Genomic DNA, 25,418 nt, shown 5'->3' on the forward strand with positions numbered 1-25,418 from the left:
GGAAACGAAAATGGCTGCGGAATGTTGACAAACACGATATGACAGAAACTGTTAGACTAAAGGGTTGTGTTTTGATAATTTAATTGACATCCAAATGGACTAAGGAGATTGGTTCTCGTTGGATGAGTTGACGAAAAAAAGAAAGGTACTACCTTCGCGTATAACTGCTCATTATCACCCCCCCCCCCCCCAAACGACTGAACTTCACGTGTATCATGGTTACTCGTGTTCCTTTACAACATAGACTACCATAGACATCAGTCTATTGATAATTATGTGTTCTATGGTAGTGACAACTGGCTCGGGTTAACCACAGAGGCTCGGTCGTTTCGGTATTTGCAGATGTCGTTTCGGTATTTTATATACAGAAAGCAAAATGACTCGCTTAGATTATCATTTGCAATAGTATAAGATCCATAAGTTTTGATATTAAGTGCTGGTGTATATTGGACAAACTATGAAAAGGAGTGGTTCACTTTCCACACAAGGACAATATTTACAAATACCTTCCTTTGTAACAAACCCCTGTAAATACACATTTCAATAAGGCACTTGATTCTACAGAACTTTCCTACTGTTTGGAATATGTGTAAATTTGGCTAGAGACTGTAAACATTATTTACCATTTATGTATGGCCTATATATATTCTGCAGTCTTATCAACCGATACTTGTGAATATATCGTGTACATTGCTAGCCCAGAAACTTTATTTAATTAGATGCTCAAGTGAATATAAAACATTGGTTGGTAATTAAATACTCTCGATCAACAGATGTGACTTTTTATTTTGAGTTGATTGCCTTTAGTAATGTTTCAGAGAAGTGATAGGTATGGGGCTGGAGCCAGACCTCGGGAAAATCGACTATCTCGACAGGATCCAGGTCGCCGAGGAGCAAGTCAGTCCATGAACCCACCCGACTACCCAACACCTTCAGCAGAGTTCACACAGAATGACTACAAGGAATTCGTTGTGAGGGTAAGATGTGTTTTATAAAGGTAACCCTATATACTTTGTTAGGGTAAGATGTGTTTTAATATACAGGTTACCCTATATTCATTGTGAGGGTAAGAGATGTTTTATACAGGTCACCCTATATACTTTGTGTATATACCACATGGTTTATAATTTATAACTTAGTGGCACCATATGGCACTATATTTATGTGGCACCATAAATTATAAACCATGTGGTGACACTGTGATATAAATTATAAACCATGTGGTTCCACTGAGTTATAAATTATAGACCATTTGGTGATACTGAATTATAAATTATGAACCATGTTGTGACACTGTGATATATATTATAAACCATGTGGTGACATTGAGTTATAAATTATAAACCATGTGGTGCCACTGAGTTAAAATTATAAACCATGTGGTGCCACTGAGTTAAAATTATAAACCATGTGGTGACATTGAGATGCTTGTTATAGTTTGCTGGGGTGATACCTGGAGTACCGATGGAGGTGGATGTCACAAATAGGACAGAAGTACTGAGGATAATTGATGGAGGAAAGGTATTACTTTTGTAGTGTTATACAGTGGAGCTTCCATGATTTTGCAATCTTTGTTTTTCAGCAGTAGTTGTAGTGTTTGATATATAGTTTTTTTTTCATCGACCAGAGCACACAGAGAAAAGTCCACATAGTAGCCAGGTACCATAAACAGTTCTACCTGCAATTTTAGTGTTTTTCCAGGAATAATAAAAGGTCTGGCTTATATTATCTGAACTGTTATTTTGAACCACATAATTAATTTAATGAGACTTAGCTTCATGACTAGTTCATGGCTACACTAGATTGTGTGTTATGTATTTCCTAAATTTTTAGCTCACCTTCCAAAAATGATGGGCTACCAAATTTCAAATGAATGACCTTAGCATACTTTCCGTCTGAAAATATTCACAACTCTATTGCCATGGCTGAGAGTTATGATAATATACAGTGGTTGAGTCCAGTCTCTGTGTACAGTAATTAGTATGTTGCAGAAACAAGGAAGGATCCCCCTTCAGGCGAAGTTTGAGATGGAAGTCACTCTCAGTCTTAGTAAGACCAACATCAAGTTGCTGAAGAGAATTGGTGATGAGGTAACGGTTAATATTGGTTTTGTTCCATACTGGCAGATTGTCTGTACAATGACAGTTGTGTAGAGAAAGTTTACCCAAAATATTTTGATTGAAGTGGAAAGTAATGACAGAAATTCCAGTATGTTGTAACTTGTAGCAGTGTTCAGATTATATATTGATATTATGTACCACTAGTTCAGAAGTTGCATTGAAATTCAATTTGATTCATTTCATTAAAATTTGTAGGTGATTCTTCGGATTCCAATTCATGAAATAGCTGCCATCTGTTACATACAAGATGATCGTGTACACATATTGTCTATCAAACATGGTAAGAGTTCACATATTGTCTCTCAAACATGGTAAGAGTTCACATATTGTCTCTCAAACATGTGAATGACCATAATTATACATTTTTTGTCTGTCAAACACTATAAGAATAAATATATTGTATACCAAACAAGATAAGAATCCATACTTGGCAATAGTCTGTGTTTTGTGGGAGTCTCCCTCATTTTCAGTCCGAATTGTTACATTTTAATCTACATACTTCTTTTAACTTGTATCCATAAGTGAAATCAATTCATTGGAGAAGACAGCTGAAAATTATAAGTAACCTAACATTTCCTGCAAAACTTACCACACAATCTTTCTCCCCATTGCCTACAAAATTTACCACGCAATAGTTCTCCCGATTTTTTTACAAATTTTACCACACAATATTTCTCCCCAATATGGTACCTGACATGGTAAGAGTCCAGAAACAGGACAGGTAAAAATGAGTGTTGTTTCTAGGTGTATTCTACTCTATTACATTTACCATGATAATTCAATACTTTAAATACTGTTCAATGTACTATAATTGAGATAGTCTTAAACTATATCTTTGGTTGTATTGGGTTAACAAATTATAATAGCCAGACATGTACATGTGCCAGTGATTTTGATAAATATTTTGATATACCTTCATTATTGAACTTTTGATTTTTCAATTTCAGGAAAACCAGAAAACTGTGATCTTGCTGTGATGTATTGTACTAACCAGGTGAGGAAAGTGGATTCTCACATATTTGACAGGGTTATCCTGTGGTTGCTAGGGATGGTGTAAAGCAAGCTCACATGGGTAGGATAGCTGTCACACACGAAATGGTGCCACTCATATCAGTGTAACGCCATCATTTTATATAGCCTAACCACATTGCATATCTTCAATTTTGATGTACATTTTCATGACAGCAAATTTGTTTTATCTATTCGATTTAGGTCGGAATGATGAATGATGAGCAATGATAAGATGCCATTTGTTTACATTGGTTGCAAGTAGTTACGGGGGATCCCGTCCGTACATCCGGTCGCGTATGAATAACACCCGAATGCACGATTTGGGTGTCAGTTATGCATAGAATGGTGTCACGCTTTGGGTGTCAGTTATACTCTCATAGACTGCAAATTTGTTTAGTTTGTTTATATCATGGCTTTGCCATCCAAATGTAAATATATACAGGTTATCCTATATACTTTGTGAGGGTAAGATGTGTTATATACAGGTAACCCTATATACTTTGTGAGGGTAAGATGTGTTATATACAGGTTATCCTATATACTTTGTGAGGGTAAGATGTGTTATATACGGATTACCCTATATACTTTGTGAGGGTAAGATGTGTTTTATAAAGGTTACCCTATATACTTTGTGAGGGTAAGATGTGTTTTTAATATAAAGGTTACCCTATATACTTTGTGAGGGTAAGATGTGTTATATACGGATTACCCTATATACTTTGTGAGGGTAAGATGTGTTTTATAAAGGTTACCCTATATACTTTGTGAGGGTAAGATGTGTTTTTAATATAAAGGTTACCCTATATTCATTGTGAGGGTAAGAGATGTTTTATACAGGTCACCCTATATACTTTGTGTATATACCACATGGTTTATAATTTATAACTTAGTGGCACCATATGGCACTATATTTATGTGGCACCATAAATTATAAACCATGTGGTGACACTGAATTATCAATAATAAACCATGTGGTGACACTGTGATATAAATTATAAACCATGTGGTTCCACTGAGTTATAAATTATAGACCATGTGGTGACATTGAGTTATAAATTATAAACCATGTGGTGACATTGAGATGCTTGTTACAGTTTGCTGGGGTGATACCTGGAGTACCGATGGAGGTGGATGTCACAAATAGGACAGAAGTACTGAGGATAATTGATGGAGGAAAGGTATTACTTTTGTAGTGTTATACAGAAAGGTATTACTTTTGTAGTGTTATACAGTGGAGCTTCCATGATTTTGCAATCTTTGTTTTTCAGCAGTAGTTGTAGTGTTTGATATATAGTTTTTTTTCATCGACCAGAGCACACGGAGAAAAGTCCACATAGTAGTCAGGTACCATAAACAGTTCTACCTGCAATTTAAGTGTTTTTCCAGGAATAATAAAAGGTCTGGCTTATCTGGACTGTAATTTTGAACCACATAACTATTTAATTTGATGAAACTTAGCTTGCTTAAGTGCATGACTACACTAGATTGTGTGTTGTATTTCCTAAATTTTTAGCTCACCTTCCCAAAATGATGGGCTACCAAATTTGTTCAAATGAATGACCTTAGCATACTTTCAGTCTGAAAATGTTCACAACTCTATTGCCATGGCTGAGAGTTATGATATACAGTGGTGTGGGTCCAGTCCTCTTGTACAGTAATCAGTATGTTGCAGAAACAAGGGAGGATCCCCCTTCAGGCGAAGTTTGAGATGGAAGTCACTCTCAGTCTTAGTAAGACCAACATCAAGTTGCTGAAGAGAATTGGTGATGAGGTAATTATAGTTAATATTATGTTTGTTCCATAATGGCATATTGTCTGTACAATGACAGTTGTGTAGAGAAAGTTTACCCAAAATATTTTGATTGAAGTGGAAAGTAATGACAGAAATTCCAGTATGTTGTAACTTGTAGCAGTGTTCAGATTATATATTGATATTATGTACCACTAGTTCAGAAGTTGCATTGAAATTCAAATTGATTCATTTCATTAAAATTTGTAGGTGATTCTTCGGATTCCAATTCATGAAATAGCTGCCATCTGTTACATACAAGATGATCGTGTACACATATTGTCTATCAAACATGGTAAGAGTTCACATATTGTCTATCAAACATGGTAAGAGTTCATATTGTCTCTCAAACATGGTAAGAGTTCACATATTGTCTCTCAAACATGGTAAGAGTTCACATATTGTCTCTCAAACATGGTAAGAGTTCACATATTGTCTATCAAACATGGTAAGAGTTCACATATTGTCTATCAAACATGGTAAGAGTTCACATATTGTCTATCAAACATGGTAAGAGTTCACATATTGTCTATCAAACATGGTAAGAGTTCATATTGTCTCTCAAACATGGTAAGAGTTCACATATTGTCTCTCAAACATGGTAAGAGTTCACATATTGTCTATCAAACATGGTAAGAGTTCACATATTGTCTATCAAACATGGTAAGAGTTCATATTGTCTCTCAAACATGGTAAGAGTTCACATATTGTCTATCAAACATGGTAAGAGTTCATATTGTCTCTCAAACATGGTAAGAGTTCACATATTGTCTCTCAAACATGTGAATGACCATAATTATACATTTTTTGTCTGTCAAACACTATAAGAATAAATACATTGTATACCAAACAAGATAAGAATCCATACTTGGCAATAGTCTGTGTTTTGTGGGAGTCTCCCTCATTTTCAGTCCGAATTGTTACATTTTAATCTACATACTTCTTTTAACTTGTATCCATAAGTGAAATCAATTCATTGGAGAGGACAGCTGAAAATTATAAGTAACCTTAGCATTTCCTGCAAAACTTACCACACAATCTTTCTCCCCATTTCCTACAAAATTTACCATGCAATAGTTCTCCCGATTTTTTTACAAATTTTACCACACAATATTTCTCCCCAATATGGTACCTGACATGGTAAGAGTCCAGAAACAGGACAGGTAAAAATGAGTGTTGTTTCTAGGTGTATTCTACTCTATTACATTTACCATGATAATTCAATACTGTAAATACTGTTCAGTGTACTATAATTGAGATAGTCTTAAACTATATCTTTGGTTGTATTGGGTTAACAAATTATAATAGCCAGACATGTACATGTGCCAGTGATTTTGATAAATATTTTGATATACCTTCATTATTGAACTTTTGATTTTTCAATTTCAGGAAAACCAGAAAACTGTGATCTTGCTGTGATGTATTGTACTAACCAGGTGAGGAAAGTGGATTCTCACATATTTGACAGGGTTATCCTGTGGTTGCTAGGGATGGTGTAAAGCAAGCTCACATGGGTAGGATAGCTGTCACACACGAAATGGTGCCACTCATATCAGTGTAACGCCATCATTTTATATAGCCTAACCACATTGCATATCTTCAATTTTGATGTACATTTTCATGACAGCAAGTTGAAAAAGATTCATAGCACCTTACAACACCTTTTTTTTCAAAGTACAGAATGGAGAAAAATAATCAAAACATGGGATGTGCCTCCTAGTTCTCGGAAGTAAAAGTGGAAAGCTATAATTGAAAGTAAGATTTCCCCTAATCGGGTATAAAGGTATGATGCTGTGTTATAGTGTTATAGTTAATTATACATTGTACTTTGTTTTTGTCAGGGCCAAGCTCAGGATATTTGTGCCTTGGTTGAGAAATGTTTCCAGATGGTTTACACCGACTTTACCATACAGTTGTTAGAGGAGGCTATTGACGACAAGTCCGTCAACTCCACAGGTAGCAAATCAATACAAAAATCATTTATTGATTGTTTCTTCAACAGATTATGATATCTACAATGTCATGAAAACCATCTTGTAATTAGTTTGAATTTAAACACTAACAATTCTACTGAATTGTTCAAACCAATTCTTCTCATTTTGGAGCAGATTCAAAGAAAGATCAATATAGTTATATGTGTTACATGATTATAACAGAAAGATGAAACCCAGCAGCTAAGTTCAAAACACAATTTAATGATATATACAAAACTATGCAAGCTACAGAGATAATTCACTATTAAAATAAAGTGGTGTACAAGGTGGTGTATTAATCAATACTGTTAATTACTTATCTTATAACAGCTGTCCTCGAGTCATCCTTTCCTATGCGTTTCTCCAGAATTAAGAATTTTTATGAATTCCACAGTTCAATGTTCCAGACAGTTAATAATCCAACAAAATTACACTTGTAATTCAGTTCTCAGTATCAGGCAATACATAATCCAACAGAATTCACACAGCTTTCCTTACAGGTGTAAAACAGTTCTCAGTATCAGGCAATACATAATCCAAGAGAATTCACACAGCTTTCCTTACAGGTGTAAAACAGTTCTCGGTATCAGGCAATACATAATCCAAGAGAATTCACACAGCTTTCCTTAACAGGTGTAAAAAAGTTATCAGTATCAGGCAATACATAATCCAAGAGAATTCACACAGCTTTCCTAAACAGGTGTAAAACAGTTCTCGGTATCAGGCAATACATAATCCAAGAGAATTCACACAGCTTTCCTTACAGGTGTAAAACAGTTCTCGGTATCAGGCAATACATAATCCAAGAGAATTCACACAGCTTTCCTTACAGGTGTAAAACAGTTCTCAGTATCAGGCAATACATAATCCAAGAGAATTCATATAACTCTCCTTGAGAATTGTAAACCAGTTCTTGGTATCAATATCCAGTTGATCAGTCCTTTCAAAATGGCGGCGTCAAGTTGACGTGGAGTAACGTCACAAAGAGGTGACGTCATGAATCATGTTACTGATTTCCGCACATTTTGACACTATTAATTTTTTGATGTTTTTAATTTTGTTTTTAAGTACATTGTATATAAAATGCACTAAAAAAAAATAGAATGGTTTCCCGTATAATATAATGAGTATTTTTTCGATATTTTTAATTTTGTTTTTAAGTACATTGTATATAAAATGCAATAAAAAGTAAATTGAATGGTTTCCCATTTAATATAATGAGAAACCATTCAATATCCTCTATATACGACATAGGATCAACAACATGATTTCATTGCTTAATGTACACTATATATGGTTTCATATTGGTCATGTGTGATTTATCAAAAATACCAACAGAGGTAATATTCTAATACCATTAACTGACAATGCATCAATGTAAAATCTACATTATCATTCACCAATTCATCAGTGAAACATATCAACTGTATTAGAAATATACCATTTCCTGAAACATTAACGTAAGTTTAACATAAAAACTGGAAATAGTAACTTTGTCATTATTCCTTACTAGCCAGGTGGGAGATTCAGGCCCTTTGGACCTCTTGTTCTGATTGAAGTAACTTAGTAATGAAAAAAACAACATTTTATGCTTTCAGAATCAACCATAACATCCTCAACTAATGACAGGCCTTCATTGTAAGTATACAAGTGTCTACCAAGGTATAAAAATGTTGAGGGTGAATGGTCATCTGTATGAAGGATTTCTGGAATGTGAACTGTAAGGGTAAGATAGTGTGTGAGTGGAGTACCTGTGTCATGGTGATGTGTACTCTGTTTGGAATATTTCTCCTGTAAATATCAGATGCAGGATAACCTTAGGTATTCAGGTAGATCTAGGGCAGTGTTTGTACCAAGACCAGGTCACTGCAAACTGCTTTGAGAATTAAAGAGAAAAAAGTGTTTGTTTCTTGTGTACTATTTTCGGTAGGGTAATAAAGAAAACTTTACATTTTCAGCCCCAACATACTTTGGCAACAAAGGAAAGATATCAGTGAAGCTGAAGAGTTTGTATCTACTTTTATAGGTCACCTCAGACATGGTCTCAAGTGATATATTGTAGTTGCCTTTTGTCCTGTAGTTTAAACATATTTACTTGCAAATAAGGTGAAAAAATAATTGAGCAAAGCTTGTATTATTATCAACACAATTTTTCACAATTTTTCCATGACTATGGATGCACAAAATTGTGAATTACAATTGTTTGTTGTTCTAAATCCTAGGGGCTCTGAGGGGGGCAGGACCAAAAGGGGTTAAATTGGCTTAGATTTCAAAAGTCTCCTTTTTAAGACCAAGATATATGCTGGAAACAAGTTCTCCTCATTGATGAAGCATTTTAAGGTGCAAAATTATGAATTTCATAATACCTGGGTTTCATCTCTGAGGTTCATCTTTACCCATAGGCTTCATCTTTACCCATAGGCTTCATCTTCACCACTGGGCTTCATCTTTACCCATAGGCTTCATCTTTACACCTTGGCTTCATCTTTACCCATAAGCTTCATCTTTACCATTGGATCCTTCCTTCTATTGTTAGGGCACAGATTTTTATCAAACTTATATAATAGACAAGTATAGCCCAAACAAATTCACGTTTCAATGTGCCAGGGTTAAGGAAAAGGTCACTTTTACTATTCATAAAAAATCATTGTGCATGTGCACTAATGTCTTTATTATTAAATGCGTTTTAATCAAATTTCATGTTTCTTTATATCAAGAATGCCACAAATAAGTTCTCTTTTATAAAAAATATTTTGTCATCTCTCGAGCAACTTCATTTTAAACAGATTTTGATCAAAACTCATGTGTTGGTCAAGAATGAGAATATATACATATGTTCCTCAAACAAGTTGGCTTCTTTCATCATCAGGGCTTAATGCATGATATTTCAGCAGGCATGCTTGGCATGCAAGGTGATTTCTATTACTTGTGATTCCTTGCTGCAAGTTGAATTGTGAAAAGAGATATCTCACTCTATGATCTGAACTTGGTCAAATAATTCCTTGGCCTCAGTGTCTTGTAGTGGTCTCTGTCCCTTGACCTCAGTGTCTTGTAGTGGTCTCTGTCACTTGACCTCAGTGTCCTGTAGTGGTCACTGTCACTTGACCTCAGTGTCCTGTAGTGGTCACTGTCACTTGACCACAGTGTCCTGTAGTGGTCTCTGTCCCTTGACCACAGTGTCCTGTAGTGGTCTCTGTCACTTGGCCTCAGTGTCCTGTAGTGGTCTCTGTCCCTTGACCTCAGTGTCCTGTAGTGGTCTCTGTCCCTTGACCTCAGTGTCCTGTAGTGGTCTCTGTCCCTTGGCCTCAGTGTCCTGTAGTGGTCTCTGTCCCTTGACCTCAGTGTCCTGTAGTGGTCTCTGTCCCTTGACCACAGTGTCCTGTAGTGGTCTCTGTCCCTTGATCTCAGTGTCCTGTAGTGGTCTCTGTCCCTTGACCTCAGTGTCCTGTAGTGGTCTCTGTCCCTTGACCACAGTGTCCTGTAGTGGTCTCTGTCACTTGACCACAGTGTCTTGTAGTGGTCTCTGTCACTTGACCACAGTGTCCTGTAGTGGTCTCTGTCCCTTGACCTCAGTGTCCTGTAGTGGTCTCTGTCCCTTGACCACAGTGTCCTGTAGTGGTCTCTGTCCCTTGGCCTCAGTGTCCTGTGGTGGTCTCTGTCACTTGACCACAGTGTCCTGTAGTGGTCTCTGTCCCTTGACCTCAGTGTCCTGTAGTGGTCTCTGTCCCTTGACCACAGTGTCCTGTAGTGGTCTCTGTCCCCTTGACCTCAGTGTCATGTAGTGGTCTCTGTCCCTTGGCCTCAGTGTCCTGTAGTGGTCTCTGTCCATTGGCCTCAGTGTCCTGTAGTGGTCTCTGTCCCTTGACCACAGTGTCCTGTAGTGGTCTCTGTCTCTTGGCCTCAGTGTCCTGTAGTGGTCACTGTCCCTTGACCTTAGTGTCCTGTAGTGGTCTTTGTCACTTGATCTCAGTGTCCTGTAGTGGTCTTTGTCACTTGACCTCAGTGTCCTGTAGTGGTCTATGTCCCTTGGCCTCAGTGTCCTGTAGTGGTCACTGTCCCTTGACCTTAATGTCCTGTAGTGGTCTTTGTAACTTGACCTCAGTGTCTTGTAGTGGTCTCTGTCCCTTGACCACAGTGTCCTGTAGTGGTCTCTGTCCCTTGGCCTCAGTGTCTTGTAGTGGTCACTGTCACTTGACCACAGTGTCCTGTAGTGGTCTCTGTCCGTTGACCTCAGTGTCCTGTAGTGGTCTCTGTCCCTTGTCCTCAGTGTCCTGTAGTGGTCTCTGTCACTTGACCACAGTGTCCTGTAGTGGTCTCTGTCCATTGGCCTCAGTGTCCTGTAGTGGTCTCTGTCCCCTGACCTTAGTGTCCTGTAGTGGTCTCTGTCCCTTGGCCTCAGTGTCCTGTAGTGGTCTCTGTCCCTTGACCACAGTGTCCTGTAGTGGTCTGTCACTTGGCCTCAGTGTCCTGTAGTGGTCTCTGTCACTTGACCACAGTGTCCTGTAGTGGTCCCTGTCACTTGACCACAGTGTCCTGTAGTGGTCTCTGTCCCCTTGACCTCAGTGTCCTGTAGTGGTCTCTGTCCCTTGGCCTTAGTGTGCTGTAGTGGTCTCTGTCCCTTGGCCTCAGTGTCCTGTAGTGGTCTCTGTCCCTTGGCCTCAATGTCTTGTAGTGGTCACTGTCACTTGACCACAGTGTCCTGTAGTGGTCTATGTCCCTTGGCCTCAGTGTCCTGTAGTGGTCTATGTCCCTTGGCCTCAGTGTCCTGTAGTGGTCTCTGTCCCTTGGCCTCAGTGTCTTGTAGTGGTCACTGTCACTTGACCACAGTGTGCTGTAGTGGTCTCTGTCCCCTTGACCTCAGTGTCCTGTAGTGGTCTCTGTCCCTTGACCTTAGTGTCCTGTAGTGGTCTCTGTCCCCTTGACCTCAGTGTCCTGTAGTGGTCACTGTCCCTTGGCCTTAGTGTGCTGTAGTGGTCTCTGTCCATTGACCTCAGTGTCCTGTAGTGGTCTTTGTCCCTTGGCCTCAGTGTCTTGTAGTGGTCACTGTCACTTGGCCTTAGTGTGCTGTAGTGGTCTCTGTCCCTTGACCTCAGTGTCCTGTAGTGGTCTCTGTCCCTTGACCACAGTGTCCTGTAGTGGTCTCTGTCACTTGACCTCAGTGTCCTGTAGTTGTCTCTGTCCCTTGGCCTCAGTGTCCTGTAGTGGTCTCTGTCCCTTGACCTCAGTGTCCTGTAGTGGTCTCTGTCCCTTGACCACAGTGTCCTGTAGTGGTCTCTGTCACTTGACCACAGTGTCTTGTAGTGGTCTCTGTCACTTGACCACAGTGTCCTGTAGTGGTCTCTGTCCCTTGACCTCAGTGTCCTGTAGCGGTCTCTGTCCCTTGACCACAGTGTCCTGTAGTGGTCTCTGTCCCTTGGCCTCAGTGTCCTGTGGTGGTCTCTGTCACTTGACCACAGTGTCCTGTAGTGGTCTCTGTCCCTTGACCTCAGTGTCCTGTAGTGGTCTCTGTCCCTTGACCACAGTGTCCTGTAGTGGTCTCTGTCCCCTTGACCTCAGTGTCATGTAGTGGTCTCTGTCCCTTGGCCTCAGTGTCCTGTAGTGGTCTCTGTCCATTGGCCTCAGTGTCCTGTAGTGGTCTCTGTCCCTTGACCACAGTGTCCTGTAGTGGTCTCTGTCTCTTGGCCTCAGTGTCCTGTAGTGGTCACTGTCCCTTGACCTTAGTGTCCTGTAGTGGTCTTTGTCACTTGATCTCAGTGTCCTGTAGTGGTCTTTGTCACTTGACCTCAGTGTCCTGTAGTGGTCTATGTCCCTTGGCCTCAGTGTCCTGTAGTGGTCACTGTCCCTTGACCTTAATGTCCTGTAGTGGTCTTTGTAACTTGACCTCAGTGTCCTGTAGTGGTCTCTGTCCCTTGACCACAGTGTCCTGTAGTGGTCTCTGTCCCTTGGCCTCAGTGTCTTGTAGTGGTCACTGTCACTTGACCACAGTGTCCTGTAGTGGTCTCTGTCCGTTGACCTCAGTGTCCTGTAGTGGTCTCTGTCCCTTGTCCTCAGTGTCCTGTAGTGGTCTCTGTCACTTGACCACAGTGTCCTGTAGTGGTCTCTGTCCATTGGCCTCAGTGTCCTGTAGTGGTCTCTGTCCCCTGACCTTAGTGTCCTGTAGTGGTCTCTGTCCCTTGGCCTCAGTGTCCTGTAGTGGTCTCTGTCCCTTGACCACAGTGTCCTGTAGTGGTCTGTCACTTGGCCTCAGTGTCCTGTAGTGGTCTCTGTCACTTGACCACAGTGTCCTGTAGTGGTCCCTGTCACTTGACCACAGTGTCCTGTAGTGGTCTCTGTCCCCTTGACCTCAGTGTCCTGTAGTGGTCTCTGTCCCTTGGCCTTAGTGTGCTGTAGTGGTCTCTGTCCCTTGGCCTCAGTGTCCTGTAGTGGTCTCTGTCCCTTGGCCTCAATGTCTTGTAGTGGTCACTGTCACTTGACCACAGTGTCCTGTAGTGGTCTATGTCCCTTGGCCTCAGTGTCCTGTAGTGGTCTATGTCCCTTGGCCTCAGTGTCCTGTAGTGGTCTCTGTCCCTTGGCCTCAGTGTCTTGTAGTGGTCACTGTCACTTGACCACAGTGTGCTGTAGTGGTCTCTGTCCCCTTGACCTCAGTGTCCTGTAGTGGTCTCTGTCCCTTGACCTTAGTGTCCTGTAGTGGTCTCTGTCCCCTTGACCTCAGTGTCCTGTAGTGGTCACTGTCCCTTGGCCTTAGTGTGCTGTAGTGGTCTCTGTCCCTTGACCTCAGTGTCCTGTAGTGGTCTTTGTCCCTTGGCCTCAGTGTCTTGTAGTGGTCACTGTCACTTGGCCTTAGTGTGCTGTAGTGGTCTCTGTCCCTTGACCTCAGTGTCCTGTAGTGGTCTCTGTCCCTTGACCACAGTGTCCTGTAGTGGTCTCTGTCACTTGACCTCAGTGTCCTGTAGTTGTCTCTGTCCCTTGGCCTCAGTGTCCTGTAGTGGTCTCTGTCACTTGACCACAGTGTCCTGTAGTGGTCTCTGTCACTTGACCTCATTGTCCTGTAGTGGTCCTGTAGTGGTCTCTGTCACTTGACCTCAGTGTCCTGTAGTGGTCTCTGTCACTTGACCTCATTGTCCTGTAGTGGTCTCTGTCCCCTTGGCCTCAGTGTCCTGTAGTGGTCACTGTCACTTGACCACAGTGTCCTGTAGTGGTCCCTGTCACTTGGCCTCAGTGTCCTGTAGTGGTCTCTGTCACTTGGCCTCAGTGTCCTGTAGTGGTCTCTGTCACTTGGCCTCAATGTCTTGTAGTGGTCTCTGTCCCTTGACCACAGTGTCCTGTAGTGGTCTCTGTCCCTTGGCCTCAGTGTCCTGTAGTGGTCTCTGTCACTTGGCCTCAATGTCTTGTAGTGGTCTCTGTCCCTTGGCCTCAGTGTCCTGTAGTGGTCTCTGTCACTTGACCACAGTGTCCTGTAGTGGTCTCTGTCCCTTGGCCTCAGTGTCCTGTGGTGGTCTCTGTCACTTGGCCTCAGTGTCCTGTAGTGGTCTCTGTCCCTTGTCCTCAGTGTCCTGTAGTGGTCTCTGTCCCTTGACCTCAGTGTCTTGTAGTGGTCACTGTCACTTGACCACAGTGTCCTGTAGTGGTCTATGTCCATTGGCCTCAGTGTCCTGTAGTGGTCTCTGTCCCTTGGCCTCAGTGTCCTGTAGTGGTCACTGTCACTTGACCACAGTGTCTTGTAGTGGTCTCTGTCACTTGACCTCAGTGTCCTGTAGTGGTCTCTGTCCCTTGACCACAGTGTCCTGTAGTGGTCTCTGTCCCTTGGCCTCAGTGTCTTGTAGTGGTCACTGTCACTTGACCACAGTGTCCTGTAGTGGTCTCTGTAACTTGACCACAGTGTCCTGTAGTGGTCTGTCACTTGGCCTCAGTGTCCTGTAGTGGTCTCTGTCACTTGACCACAGTGTCCTGTAGTGGTCCCTGTCACTTGACCACAGTGTCCTGTAGTGGTCTCTGTCCCCTTGACCTCAGTGTCCTGTAGTGGTCTCTGTCCCTTGGCCTTAGTGTCCTGTAGTGGTCTCTGTCCCTTGGCCTCAGTGTCCTGTAGTGGTCTCTGTCCCTTGGCCTCAATGTCTTGTAGTGGTCACTGTCACTTGACCACAGTGTCCTGTAGTGGTCTATGTCCCTTGGCCTCAGTGTCCTGTAGTGGTCTATGTCCCTTGGCCTCAGTGTCCTGTAGTGGTCTCTGTCCCTTGGCCTCAGTGTCTTGTAGTGGTCACTGTCACTTGACCACAGTGTCCTGTAGTGGTCTATGTCCCTTGGCCTCAGTGTCCTGTAGTGGTCACTGTCACTTGACCACAGTGTCCTGTAGTGGTCACTGTCACTTGACCACAGTGTCCTGTAGTGGTCTATGTCCCTTGGCCTCAGTGTCCTGTAGTGGTCTATGTCCCTTGGCCTCAGTGTCCTGTAGTGGTCTCTGTCCCTTGGCCTCAGTGTCCTGTAGTGGTCTCTGTCACTTGACCACAGTGTCCTGTAGTGGTCTCTGTCCCTTGGCCTTAGTGTGCTGTAGTGGTCTCTGTCCCCTTGACCTCAGTGTCCTGTAGTGGTCTCTGTCCCTTGACCTTAGTGTCCTGTAGTGGTCTCTGTCCCCTTGACCTCAGTGTCCTGTAGTGGTCACTGTCCCTTGGCCTTAGTGTGCTGTAGTGGTCTCTGTCCCTTGACCTCAGTGTCCTGTAGTGGTCTTTGTCCCTTGGCCTCAGTGTCTTGTAGTGGTCACTGTCACTTGGCCTTAGTGTGCTGTAGTGGTCTCTGTCCCTTGACCTCAGTGTCCTGTAGTGGTCTCTGTCCCTTGACCACAGTGTCCTGTAGTGGTCTCTGTCACTTGACCTCAGTGTCCTGTAGTGGTCTCTGTCCCTTGGCCTCAGTGTCCTGTAGTGGTCTCTGTCACTTGACCACAGTGTCCTGTAGTGGTCTCTGTCACTTGACCTCATTGTCCTGTAGTGGTCCTGTAGTGGTCTCTGTCACTTGACCTCAGTGTCCTGTAGTGGTCACTGTCACTTGACCACAGTGTCCTGTAGTGGTCCCTGTCACTTGGCCTCAGTGTCCTGTAGTGGTCTCTGTCACTTGGCCTCAGTGTCCTGTAGTGGTCTCTGTCACTTGGCCTCAATGTCTTGTAGTGGTCTCTGTCCCTTGACCACAGTGTCCTGTAGTGGTCTCTGTCCCTTGGCCTCAGTGTCCTGTAGTGGTCTCTGTCACTTGACCTCAGTGTCTTGTAGTGGTCTCTGTCCCTTGACCTCAGTGTCCTGTGGTGGTCTCTGTCCCTTGGCCTCAGTGTCCTGTGGTGGTCTCTGTCACTTGGCCTCAGTGTCCTGTAGTGGTCTCTGTCCCTTGTCCTCAGTGTCCTGTAGTGGTCTCTGTCCCTTGACCTCAGTGTCTTGTAGTGGTCACTGTCACTTGACCACAGTGTCCTGTAGTGGTCTATGTCCATTGGCCTCAGTGTCCTGTAGTGGTCTCTGTCCCTTGGCCTCAGTGTCCTGTAGTGGTCACTGTCACTTGACCACAGTGTCTTGTAGTGGTCTCTGTCACTTGGCCTCAGTGTCCTGTAGTGGTCTCTGTCACTTGGCCTCAATGTCTTGTAGTGGTCTCTGTCCCTTGACCACAGTGTCCTGTAGTGGTCTCTGTCCCTTGGCCTCAGTGTCCTGTAGTGGTCTCTGTCACTTGGCCTCAATGTCTTGTAGTGGTCTCTGTCCCTTGGCCTCAGTGTCCTGTAGTGGTCTCTGTCACTTGACCACAGTGTCCTGTAGTGGTCTCTGTCCCTTGGCCTCAGTGTCCTGTGGTGGTCTCTGTCACTTGGCCTCAGTGTCCTGTAGTGGTCTCTGTCCCTTGTCCTCAGTGTCCTGTAGTGGTCTCTGTCCCTTGACCTCAGTGTCTTGTAGTGGTCACTGTCACTTGACCACAGTGTCCCGTAGTGGTCTATGTCCATTGGCCTCAGTGTCCTGTAGTGGTCTCTGTCCCTTGGCCTCAGTGTCCTGTAGTGGTCACTGTCACTTGACCACAGTGTCTTGTAGTGGTCTCTGTCACTTGACCTCAGTGTCCTGTAGTGGTCTCTGTCCCTTGACCACAGTGTCCTGTAGTGGTCTCTGTCCCTTGGCCTCAGTGTCTTGTAGTGGTCACTGTCACTTGACCACAGTGTCCTGTAGTGGTCTCTGTAACTTGACCACAGTGTCCTGTAGTGGTCTGTCACTTGGCCTCAGTGTCCTGTAGTGGTCTCTGTCACTTGACCACAGTGTCCTGTAGTGGTCCCTGTCACTTGACCACAGTGTCCTGTAGTGGTCTCTGTCCCCTTGACCTCAGTGTCCTGTAGTGGTCTCTGTCCCTTGGCCTTAGTGTCCTGTAGTGGTCTCTGTCCCTTGGCCTCAGTGTCCTGTAGTGGTCTCTGTCCCTTGGCCTCAGTGTCTTGTAGTGGTCACTGTCACTTGACCACAGTGTCCTGTAGTGGTCTATGTCCCTTGGCCTCAGTGTCCTGTAGTGGTCTATGTCCCTTGGCCTCAGTGTCCTGTAGTGGTCTCTGTCCCTTGGCCTCAGTGTCTTGTAGTGGTCACTGTCACTTGACCACAGTGTCCTGTAGTGGTCTATGTCCCTTGGCCTCAGTGTCCTGTAGTGGTCACTGTCACTTGACCACAGTGTCCTGTAGTGGTCACTGTCACTTGACCACAGTGTCCTGTAGTGGTCTATGTCCCTTGGCCTCAGTGTCCTGTAGTGGTCTATGTCCCTTGGCCTCAGTGTCCTGTAGTGGTCTCTGTCCCTTGGCCTCAGTGTCCTGTAGTGGTCTCTGTCACTTGACCACAGTGTCCTGTAGTGGTCTCTGTCCCTTGGCCTTAGTGTGCTGTAGTGGTCTCTGTCCCCTTGACCTCAGTGTCCTGTAGTGGTCTCTGTCCCTTGACCTTAGTGTCCTGTAGTGGTCTCTGTCCCCTTGACCTCAGTGTCCTGTAGTGGTCACTGTCCCTTGGCCTTAGTGTGCTGTAGTGGTCTCTGTCCCTTGACCTCAGTGTCCTGTAGTGGTCTTTGTCCCTTGGCCTCAGTGTCTTGTAGTGGTCACTGTCACTTGGCCTTAGTGTGCTGTAGTGGTCTCTGTCCCTTGACCTCAGTGTCCTGTAGTGGTCTCTGTCCCTTGACCACAGTGTCCTGTAGTGGTCTCTGTCACTTGACCTCAGTGTCCTGTAGTGGTCTCTGTCCCTTGGCCTCAGTGTCCTGTAGTGGTCTCTGTCACTTGACCACAGTGTCCTGTAGTGGTCTCTGTCACTTGACCTCATTGTCCTGTAGTGGTCCTGTAGTGGTCTCTGTCACTTGACCTCAGTGTCCTGTAGTGGTCACTGTCACTTGACCACAGTGTCCTGTAGTGGTCCCTGTCACTTGGCCTCAGTGTCCTGTAGTGGTCTCTGTCACTTGGCCTCAGTGTCCTGTAGTGGTCTCTGTCACTTGGCCTCAATGTCTTGTAGTGGTCTCTGTCCCTTGACCACAGTGTCCTGTAGTGGTCTCTGTCCCTTGGCCTCAGTGTCCTGTAGTGGTCTCTGTCACTTGACCTCAGTGTCTTGTAGTGGTCTCTGTCCCTTGACCTCAGTGTCCTGTGGTGGTCTCTGTCCCTTGGCCTCAGTGTCCTGTGGTGGTCTCTGTCACTTGGCCTCAGTGTCCTGTAGTGGTCTCTGTCCCTTGTCCTCAGTGTCCTGTAGTGGTCTCTGTCCCTTGACCTCAGTGTCTTGTAGTGGTCACTGTCACTTGACCACAGTGTCCTGTAGTGGTCTATGTCCATTGGCCTCAGTGTCCTGTAGTGGTCTCTGTCCCTTGGCCTCAGTGTCCTGTAGTGGTCACTGTCACTTGACCACAGTGTCTTGTAGTGGTCTCTGTCACTTGACCTCAGTGTCCTGTAGTGGTCTCTGTCCCTTGACCACAGTGTCCTGTAGTGGTCTCTGTCCCTTGGCCTCAGTGTCTTGTAGTGGTCACTGTCACTTGACCACAGTGTCCTGTAGTGGTCTCTGTAACTTGACCACAGTGTCCTGTAGTGGTCTCTGTCCCTTGGCCTCAGTGTCCTGTAGTGGTCTCTGTCACTTGACCACAGTGTCCTGTAGTGGTCTCTGTCACTTGACCACAGTGTCCTGTAGTGGTCTCTGTCCCTTGACCTCAATGTCCTGTAGTGGTCTCTGTCCCTTGACCACAGTGTCCTGAAGTGGTCTCTGTCCATTGGCCTCAGTGTCCTGTAGTGGTCTCTGTCCCTTGACCTCAGTGTCCTGTAGTGGTCTCTGTCCCTTGACCACAGTGTCCTGTAGTGGTCTCTGTCCCATATTATGCCCTAGCTAAATCATGTCTCTTTTTTTATTTCTGTCCCAGTCTAATACAGTCATCTCCTCTTTTTAAAAACTGCTACCTAATTTCCATGTGACTCCAAAATGGAATAAATAACAAAAGTTGGTCAAAGATGTCAAATTATCCCCAGTTTTTGATTGAATACCAGACATACTGGCTCCAAAGAAAGTGGTATCCAAATAAAAGGCATACAATATGATCATACTTGTTGACAGATATCCTTGGTTCGGGTTACCTGTATAAACAAAGCTCCCACAAACATTTTTCAGCACAATTTGAATTACTTAGTGCACACAGTTTCAATGCACCTGGCACAGAAAATAACCATGGTAATGGGCAATTACATAAAAATATGACAAAATTACTGCACAATAACCTTTTTGACCAAAAGCCTCTTAAACTTAAGTCTAATACAAATATATGCTGTAACACTCGTGCTTTTTGTCCCATGCACAATCTATCGTAGTATAATGATATTGACATTTACCTGAACTTACAACAAGCAATTAATTATTTTGTTAATTACTTGTAATATCTATTGTATATATTTTCATATAATTAATATCCATTCTACATAATATTACTGTTAACAACAACTTATCATGCCATATTTAGTCTTCTTAATTCAAAGCGGGGCAATAACCTGCACAAGATCATGATTTCGATAAAAACTGAGAATTTCATTAGTTGTATACTTCATGTTAACTGGAGATAGCGTGCAATTTACTCTAGTTTCTATTGGAAAATCAAACATTCACATTGGGTATATTTTCTTCATTTTCAGTTAAAAATTTAAATTCATAACCAGACATGTTAGAATTAAATTTAAGATGCAATTTTGTTGTTTTTCTAACACTCTGAATATTTGAATATTTATGTTGGTCTTATTATGTAAAAAAACACTCTTTGTACATTGTATATACATGTATATCAGAACTCCAGTAACCATACACCTATCATTTTGCAGATGGTGGATGTTGGTAATAGTGAAAATGTTTTGTCGTGTCTTAATTGATAAGTATAAGGAATGTCAGTGTGGAATAGTCCCCATTCCTATTCTACTTAGCTTTTTATACTGTTTACCCCCGGGTTGTAACTTTGAATTAGGCTGTTGAGAAGGAACTTTTTGATCGATTGCTTTGTTGACAGTATGTCAAAGTCACGGGAGCGGATCTATGTCCCCAGCAGTAAGGATCCTATGACCAGGACACACAGTGAATCTGGAAGGAGTGATACCAGCTCAAGGACAAAATTAGTTAATGTTTATTTGGAAGAGGTGTGTATATGATTGAGATTGGCCATGTGATTGTTATTTCCAATAAAGAATTATTGATGAGTTTGAGGAGTATTAAAGTGTTCACATTATTATAAATTGAATCAACTTGTTATGTTTCTTTTGTAGCTTCCAAACCAGTTTAACCTAGAGGAGTTGACGACGTTTGCTGGCTTGCTTAAAACACTTACTGATTCCAGCTCCCATATGCCGTTTCCTGAGTTCTGTGATCGGGTATTCAAATTGTATGGTCCTCAACGCAAAAATTTGCTAGGAGGTAAACATGTAACACTCGGTCTATCAGATACTTCACTTAGGTGACATTTCTGAAATTAAGGTTTCAATACTATATAACACTTGTAGTACAAATCTAGTGTAATTTTAACGCCTAGTATGAGGAATTCTCTAACATCGAAACTTTTATTTCTCATTTGATTAACGTTTACAAGTATTGTTTTTTAAAATTATATACTATTAATTAGTTATATTTTGAGCAATGTCAGTGCTGTGCAAAATAGTTCGCTGGTATTAAGAATTCAAGTATTTTAGTGGAAACACGAATATAAAACTCCTGCGAAATATAACCGCTATACAGTAACAGTCAGCCCTGTCTGTATACATTAGTTCCGTAATGATGTCTACTTTTATACACATAGTATCACTAGGACTATGGACTTGCTTTTATTTCTTGACGATGTTAACTCAGGGCATTAGGATGGTGTAGGTCAGGTTAAGGTCGGTCTCGGAGGCCAAATTATCCACATCCTTATATAATAACAACATTTGATCATAAAATTGACATGAATTAAGGTCTCACAGTTAAATAAGCTCAATATGTTCTATGTAGTTTCTCTTCATGATATCTGATGGTTGACACAAAGATCCCTTTCAGTTCGTTTAAACTACAATATCTATTTGTTTTACCAATTCCTAGGACTTTGCCCCTTTATCCCAGAAACTGACTATCGTTACTTTGCTGACTTCTTGAAGAAACATGATGTTAAGGAACCTGAAGATGGCACATTGTCTAGTCGGAACAGTTTCCCAGGAAATTACAGGTTTGTTTCATTTGGTTAACTCTATTCCTCTATTGAATCTCATCAGCCTCTTGTACTCGGAGTGTAGGCTATATTCTGTATATTCTAAACCAGGGAATTGTAAAATTATGATATACGATGGAAATTTATTTTTCAGGAGATCTGTTAGTGATGTTTCCACTGATGGAAGTCACATTGATGACATTTTGGACAAAATATCCACACAATTCCAACAAATAGATGCTAGTATGGGTAATGTGAGCAACACCTACCTCAACTAGAGAATCTTTATCATGGTGTGGAGCATGGTAGCTATGAGAGCTGTCGTTTGTATATGTCGGAGAGATATACAGTGCCATCAGTACGATGTGGACAGGGATATGGAGAGTCTACACATTGGTGAGCTGATGAACTTACTCATATGATGAAGGAAGCTGTCATATAAGATGGACCGACTTTGTCTTAATGGTGCATTCACAGAGGAATGGTGCTACAGCAATTTAATCATATCAAGAACAATCTGTGATTCTACTTCATTTTCATTCAAATTTCATTACCTTATCTAGGCTTCAGATGTGCAGCTTTGTTTGAAGTGATGTTAGGCTGTGGACAAACATACATGTATGTTGTGACTTCAGAATACTGAACTATCTATTTCTATACATTAAGCCTACCAGGGGCCTCGGTGGCCGAGTGGTTAATGTGTCCAGACACTTTATCACTAGCCCTCCACCTCTGGGTTGGGAGTTCGAAACCTAGGTGGGACAGTTGCCAGGTACTGACCGTAGGCTGGTGGTTTTTCTCCGGGTGCTCCAGCTTTCCTCCAACTCCAAAATATGACCTTGGCTATTATCACGACATTAAACAAAAACAAACAAACAAATTAGCCTACCATCTGATCATGGTGGGCTGTTCAAATCTCTCTTTGACTTTGTTGTTCCTCCTTGGTCTGCTTCCTTAGAAATAATTTGTTATAGATATATCTCAAGAAGTAGTACTAGGATCTTTTGCAAAGTTCTGAAGTAGCTTCCAAATAGTTCCTGGTCGCCTTTGTTTTTGAAACAATGTTGTCACTATATCTACATGAAGTGACCTTTCTCAAATTCCTTAATTGCGCATGTTCAATTTAAGAGTGAAGATACCTCTCGGATTTCTTTCTGTATGGTTGGTTATGCTTGTGGGGAATTTAGTTCACTGTAAAAATAAAAGGAAGTATTTATATACGCAAACACAAATTTAATGTAAAGAATTGTTGCCTGCAGAATTTTTACGACGCCTGATTACACAATTTAAAAGGACTAGGTCCGACTGGGTTAATGGTGAAATATTAGCCCGTGAAAAGGACTAAGTCCGACTCGGACAATGGTGAAATATTAGCCCGTGAAGTTTAATAACTATACAGTATTTTCTCCTATCACTCCTATATTCACCTTTTATGTGAGAATTATTTATAATCAAATCTTATAAAAAAGATGTAACTTGTTTCATAATTGTCCCATTTTTTTATGGTTTGATGGGATATCTTTATTTAAATATATGTATTGTGTTGTTTTTCGTTACTTGATGAATCTGTCTGAAGCTGATTTGAAATGTTAACATGTTGTGATTGTTTATGTCTGATGATCTGATGGTTGTGGATAAAATGTTTTTGTCAAGACTGAATTGTTAGCTAGGTCAGCTGTTTTATATACATTCATCAAGAAATATGCAATAACCACAATTACAAAACATAAAAATAGCATTCATGTAGTGGCATGAATGCAAATTATACAGCCATGAATATTTGACAAGTTATGATGTTAGATATTGATATTCATGTTTTAGTGTACGTTAGAGTGTACATATTATATATAGTGCTTGTTACCTTTTAAGGGTGTTATATGGATATATGGTGAGGAAAATCACTTGTTAGCTCACCTTGTCTGTAATCTGGTGAGCTTTAATTATGCCATCGCACGTCGTCTGTCTATCCATCGTCTGTGAACTTTTCCTTTAAATCACTACTAGTCATAAATGAGTGAATGGAATTTGATTAAATTTTGTAAGAAGCATCCATCAGGGAAGGGGAACAAATTTTGCATAAATGGTTACTCTGATCCAACTGTGGCCCAATATGAAGCATCCTTTAGTGACTGACCTCCAGGGGCCAAGGGAAATATAGAGAAAAAATTTTAAAACCAATTTTGTATAAACTTTGTGTCTACCCAAAGGCCTGAAAGGTGGGGCTGAACAAGGGAAATATAGTGATTTCTTTGAATCCTTGTCAGACTTTTGTAGAAATGTTTTGCCATAATCACTCCAATATCCAGGTGAGCAAAACAGGCCCCTAGGTCTCGTGTTTAAATTTCTCAGGTTGAATGTTTTTCCTCACCCAGTCTATTATATACACTATTCCTATTTAAAACCTCCCTGAACGAACCTTATTCTGATAACTAAACATATAATCATGTATCCAAACTTGAGTCCTGTTTTAATTGTTATGATCTTATTGTTTTATTGCTTGCTATTAAAAAAGATCTTGTTTTCTGTTAATTTATAATGTAGAAATATGTACCATACCTTTCTATTTTTATACCAATAAATGCTACAATGGATTTTGTAGTATCAGTATTCACCTTGAACCTGCTTGTGGCTACAAGTTTTCCAGAGCATGTACTTTTGTTCATGACAACATGTGTTGATGTCATTTGTTGCCATAATTCACCATGGCACTAAAGTAAATAGTAAACTAAAGTAATATTTTAGAAGTCTATGTCCAAGTTCTAAGTTTGGGTGTTTATTTAGTATTATGATATACATATATTATATATGTGTCAATTCATAGAAAGTGCCCTTGCTCAAACCTTCCTGGTTATAAAATGGGTAAAAATTTCTTTTTTTCCCCCCTCAAAATTTTACTACCATTGTGTAAATGACTAACAATGTCTATTTTTCATTCCTTGGAAAATTCCAACATGTGAATACTAATGTATCTATATTTATCTGAAAATTACCTGTATATACCAATATCTGTATGAATGAGTCCATTTTATGTTCCGAGAAAGAGTACTTGTTGTAGCTTGGACAAGGCTTAGATATTACAGAACACTTTTCTACACTATCATAATACTGTAAATATTTACTTTTGACATTATGTATACAGAAATATTGTTGTAGTGTAGCTAGGAGACAGATTAGACCGACATCACAGTACACTTTTCTACACTATTATATAATACTGTAATTTTCACATAATGTATACAGAAATATTTTAGTGTAGCTAGGACACAGATTAGACCAACATTACAGTATCATACTATAAATACAATGATCTCAACCTGAAGCTGTGCAGTCAATGGTGGCTTACACGCTACGATATGTAAATATGACTGTACTGAAGCAGAAATAAAATACTGATACACTTTCCTTCTGTTGTTTCTTTCTTAAGTTTAAATATACAGGTGATGAAGGTGACTGCCCTTTGTTTCTTTACTTGGTTTTTGCCCAGTGAACACTCAATCATTGTGAGGTAGTGTACCGTGTCTTTTTGCGGTAGTTGGTGGCTACCTCAGTGCATAATATGTAGACATCATTGCATGCTATGTCGAGCAATTGGGGTAAAGTGTTTTGTTGAAGGACAAAACAAAAGATTGATGCTTTATTCTGCACCTACTCACAGAGAGAAACAGAAACTGGCCCAGCAGAGAACAACCCTTGGATCTTCAATGGAGAACTACCCAAACAATGAAATATAAGACATCCACATTCTGGCTGGAGTACATTGTCAAGTATCTGTTGTGGTACAGGTAGCTTGATATGAAGAAACTAGCTGTTACAATGTTTGCTCCACTGGTCCATCTGGCATACAACTTTTCCATTTATACAACTTTTTCTCAA

At 41.6% G+C, this 25,418-nt stretch overlaps 1 protein-coding gene across 4 annotated transcripts; it reads left to right on the plus strand.

Annotated features, from left to right (window-relative positions):
• LOC117325324 (cerebral cavernous malformations protein 2 homolog) lies at window positions 1-24,947 on the plus strand. 4 transcript variants are annotated; one of them, XM_033881458.1, is made up of 13 exons: window positions 1-145; window positions 808-977; window positions 1,438-1,521; window positions 1,992-2,090; window positions 2,316-2,400; window positions 6,310-6,356; window positions 6,762-6,876; window positions 8,492-8,531; window positions 8,852-8,899; window positions 20,382-20,508; window positions 20,635-20,782; window positions 21,440-21,563; window positions 21,700-24,947. In XM_033881458.1, the coding sequence occupies exons 2-13, from the start codon at window positions 810-812 to the stop codon at window positions 21,821-21,823; spliced, it is 1,209 nt and encodes a 402-aa protein (XP_033737349.1). In that variant the 5' UTR covers window positions 1-145; window positions 808-809; the 3' UTR covers window positions 21,824-24,947. The 4 variants fall into 4 exon arrangements, with proteins under 4 accessions (XP_033737349.1, XP_033737351.1, XP_033737350.1 ...); XM_033881460.1 differs by having other exon boundaries at window positions 819-977; XM_033881459.1 differs by lacking the exon at window positions 8,852-8,899.
• Window positions 24,948-25,418: the final 471 nt, after the last annotated feature.

Source organism: Pecten maximus, chromosome 4 (genome assembly GCF_902652985.1).
Source record: "Pecten maximus chromosome 4, xPecMax1.1, whole genome shotgun sequence".
In the NCBI taxonomy this organism is placed as follows: domain Eukaryota; kingdom Metazoa; phylum Mollusca; class Bivalvia; order Pectinida; family Pectinidae; genus Pecten; species Pecten maximus.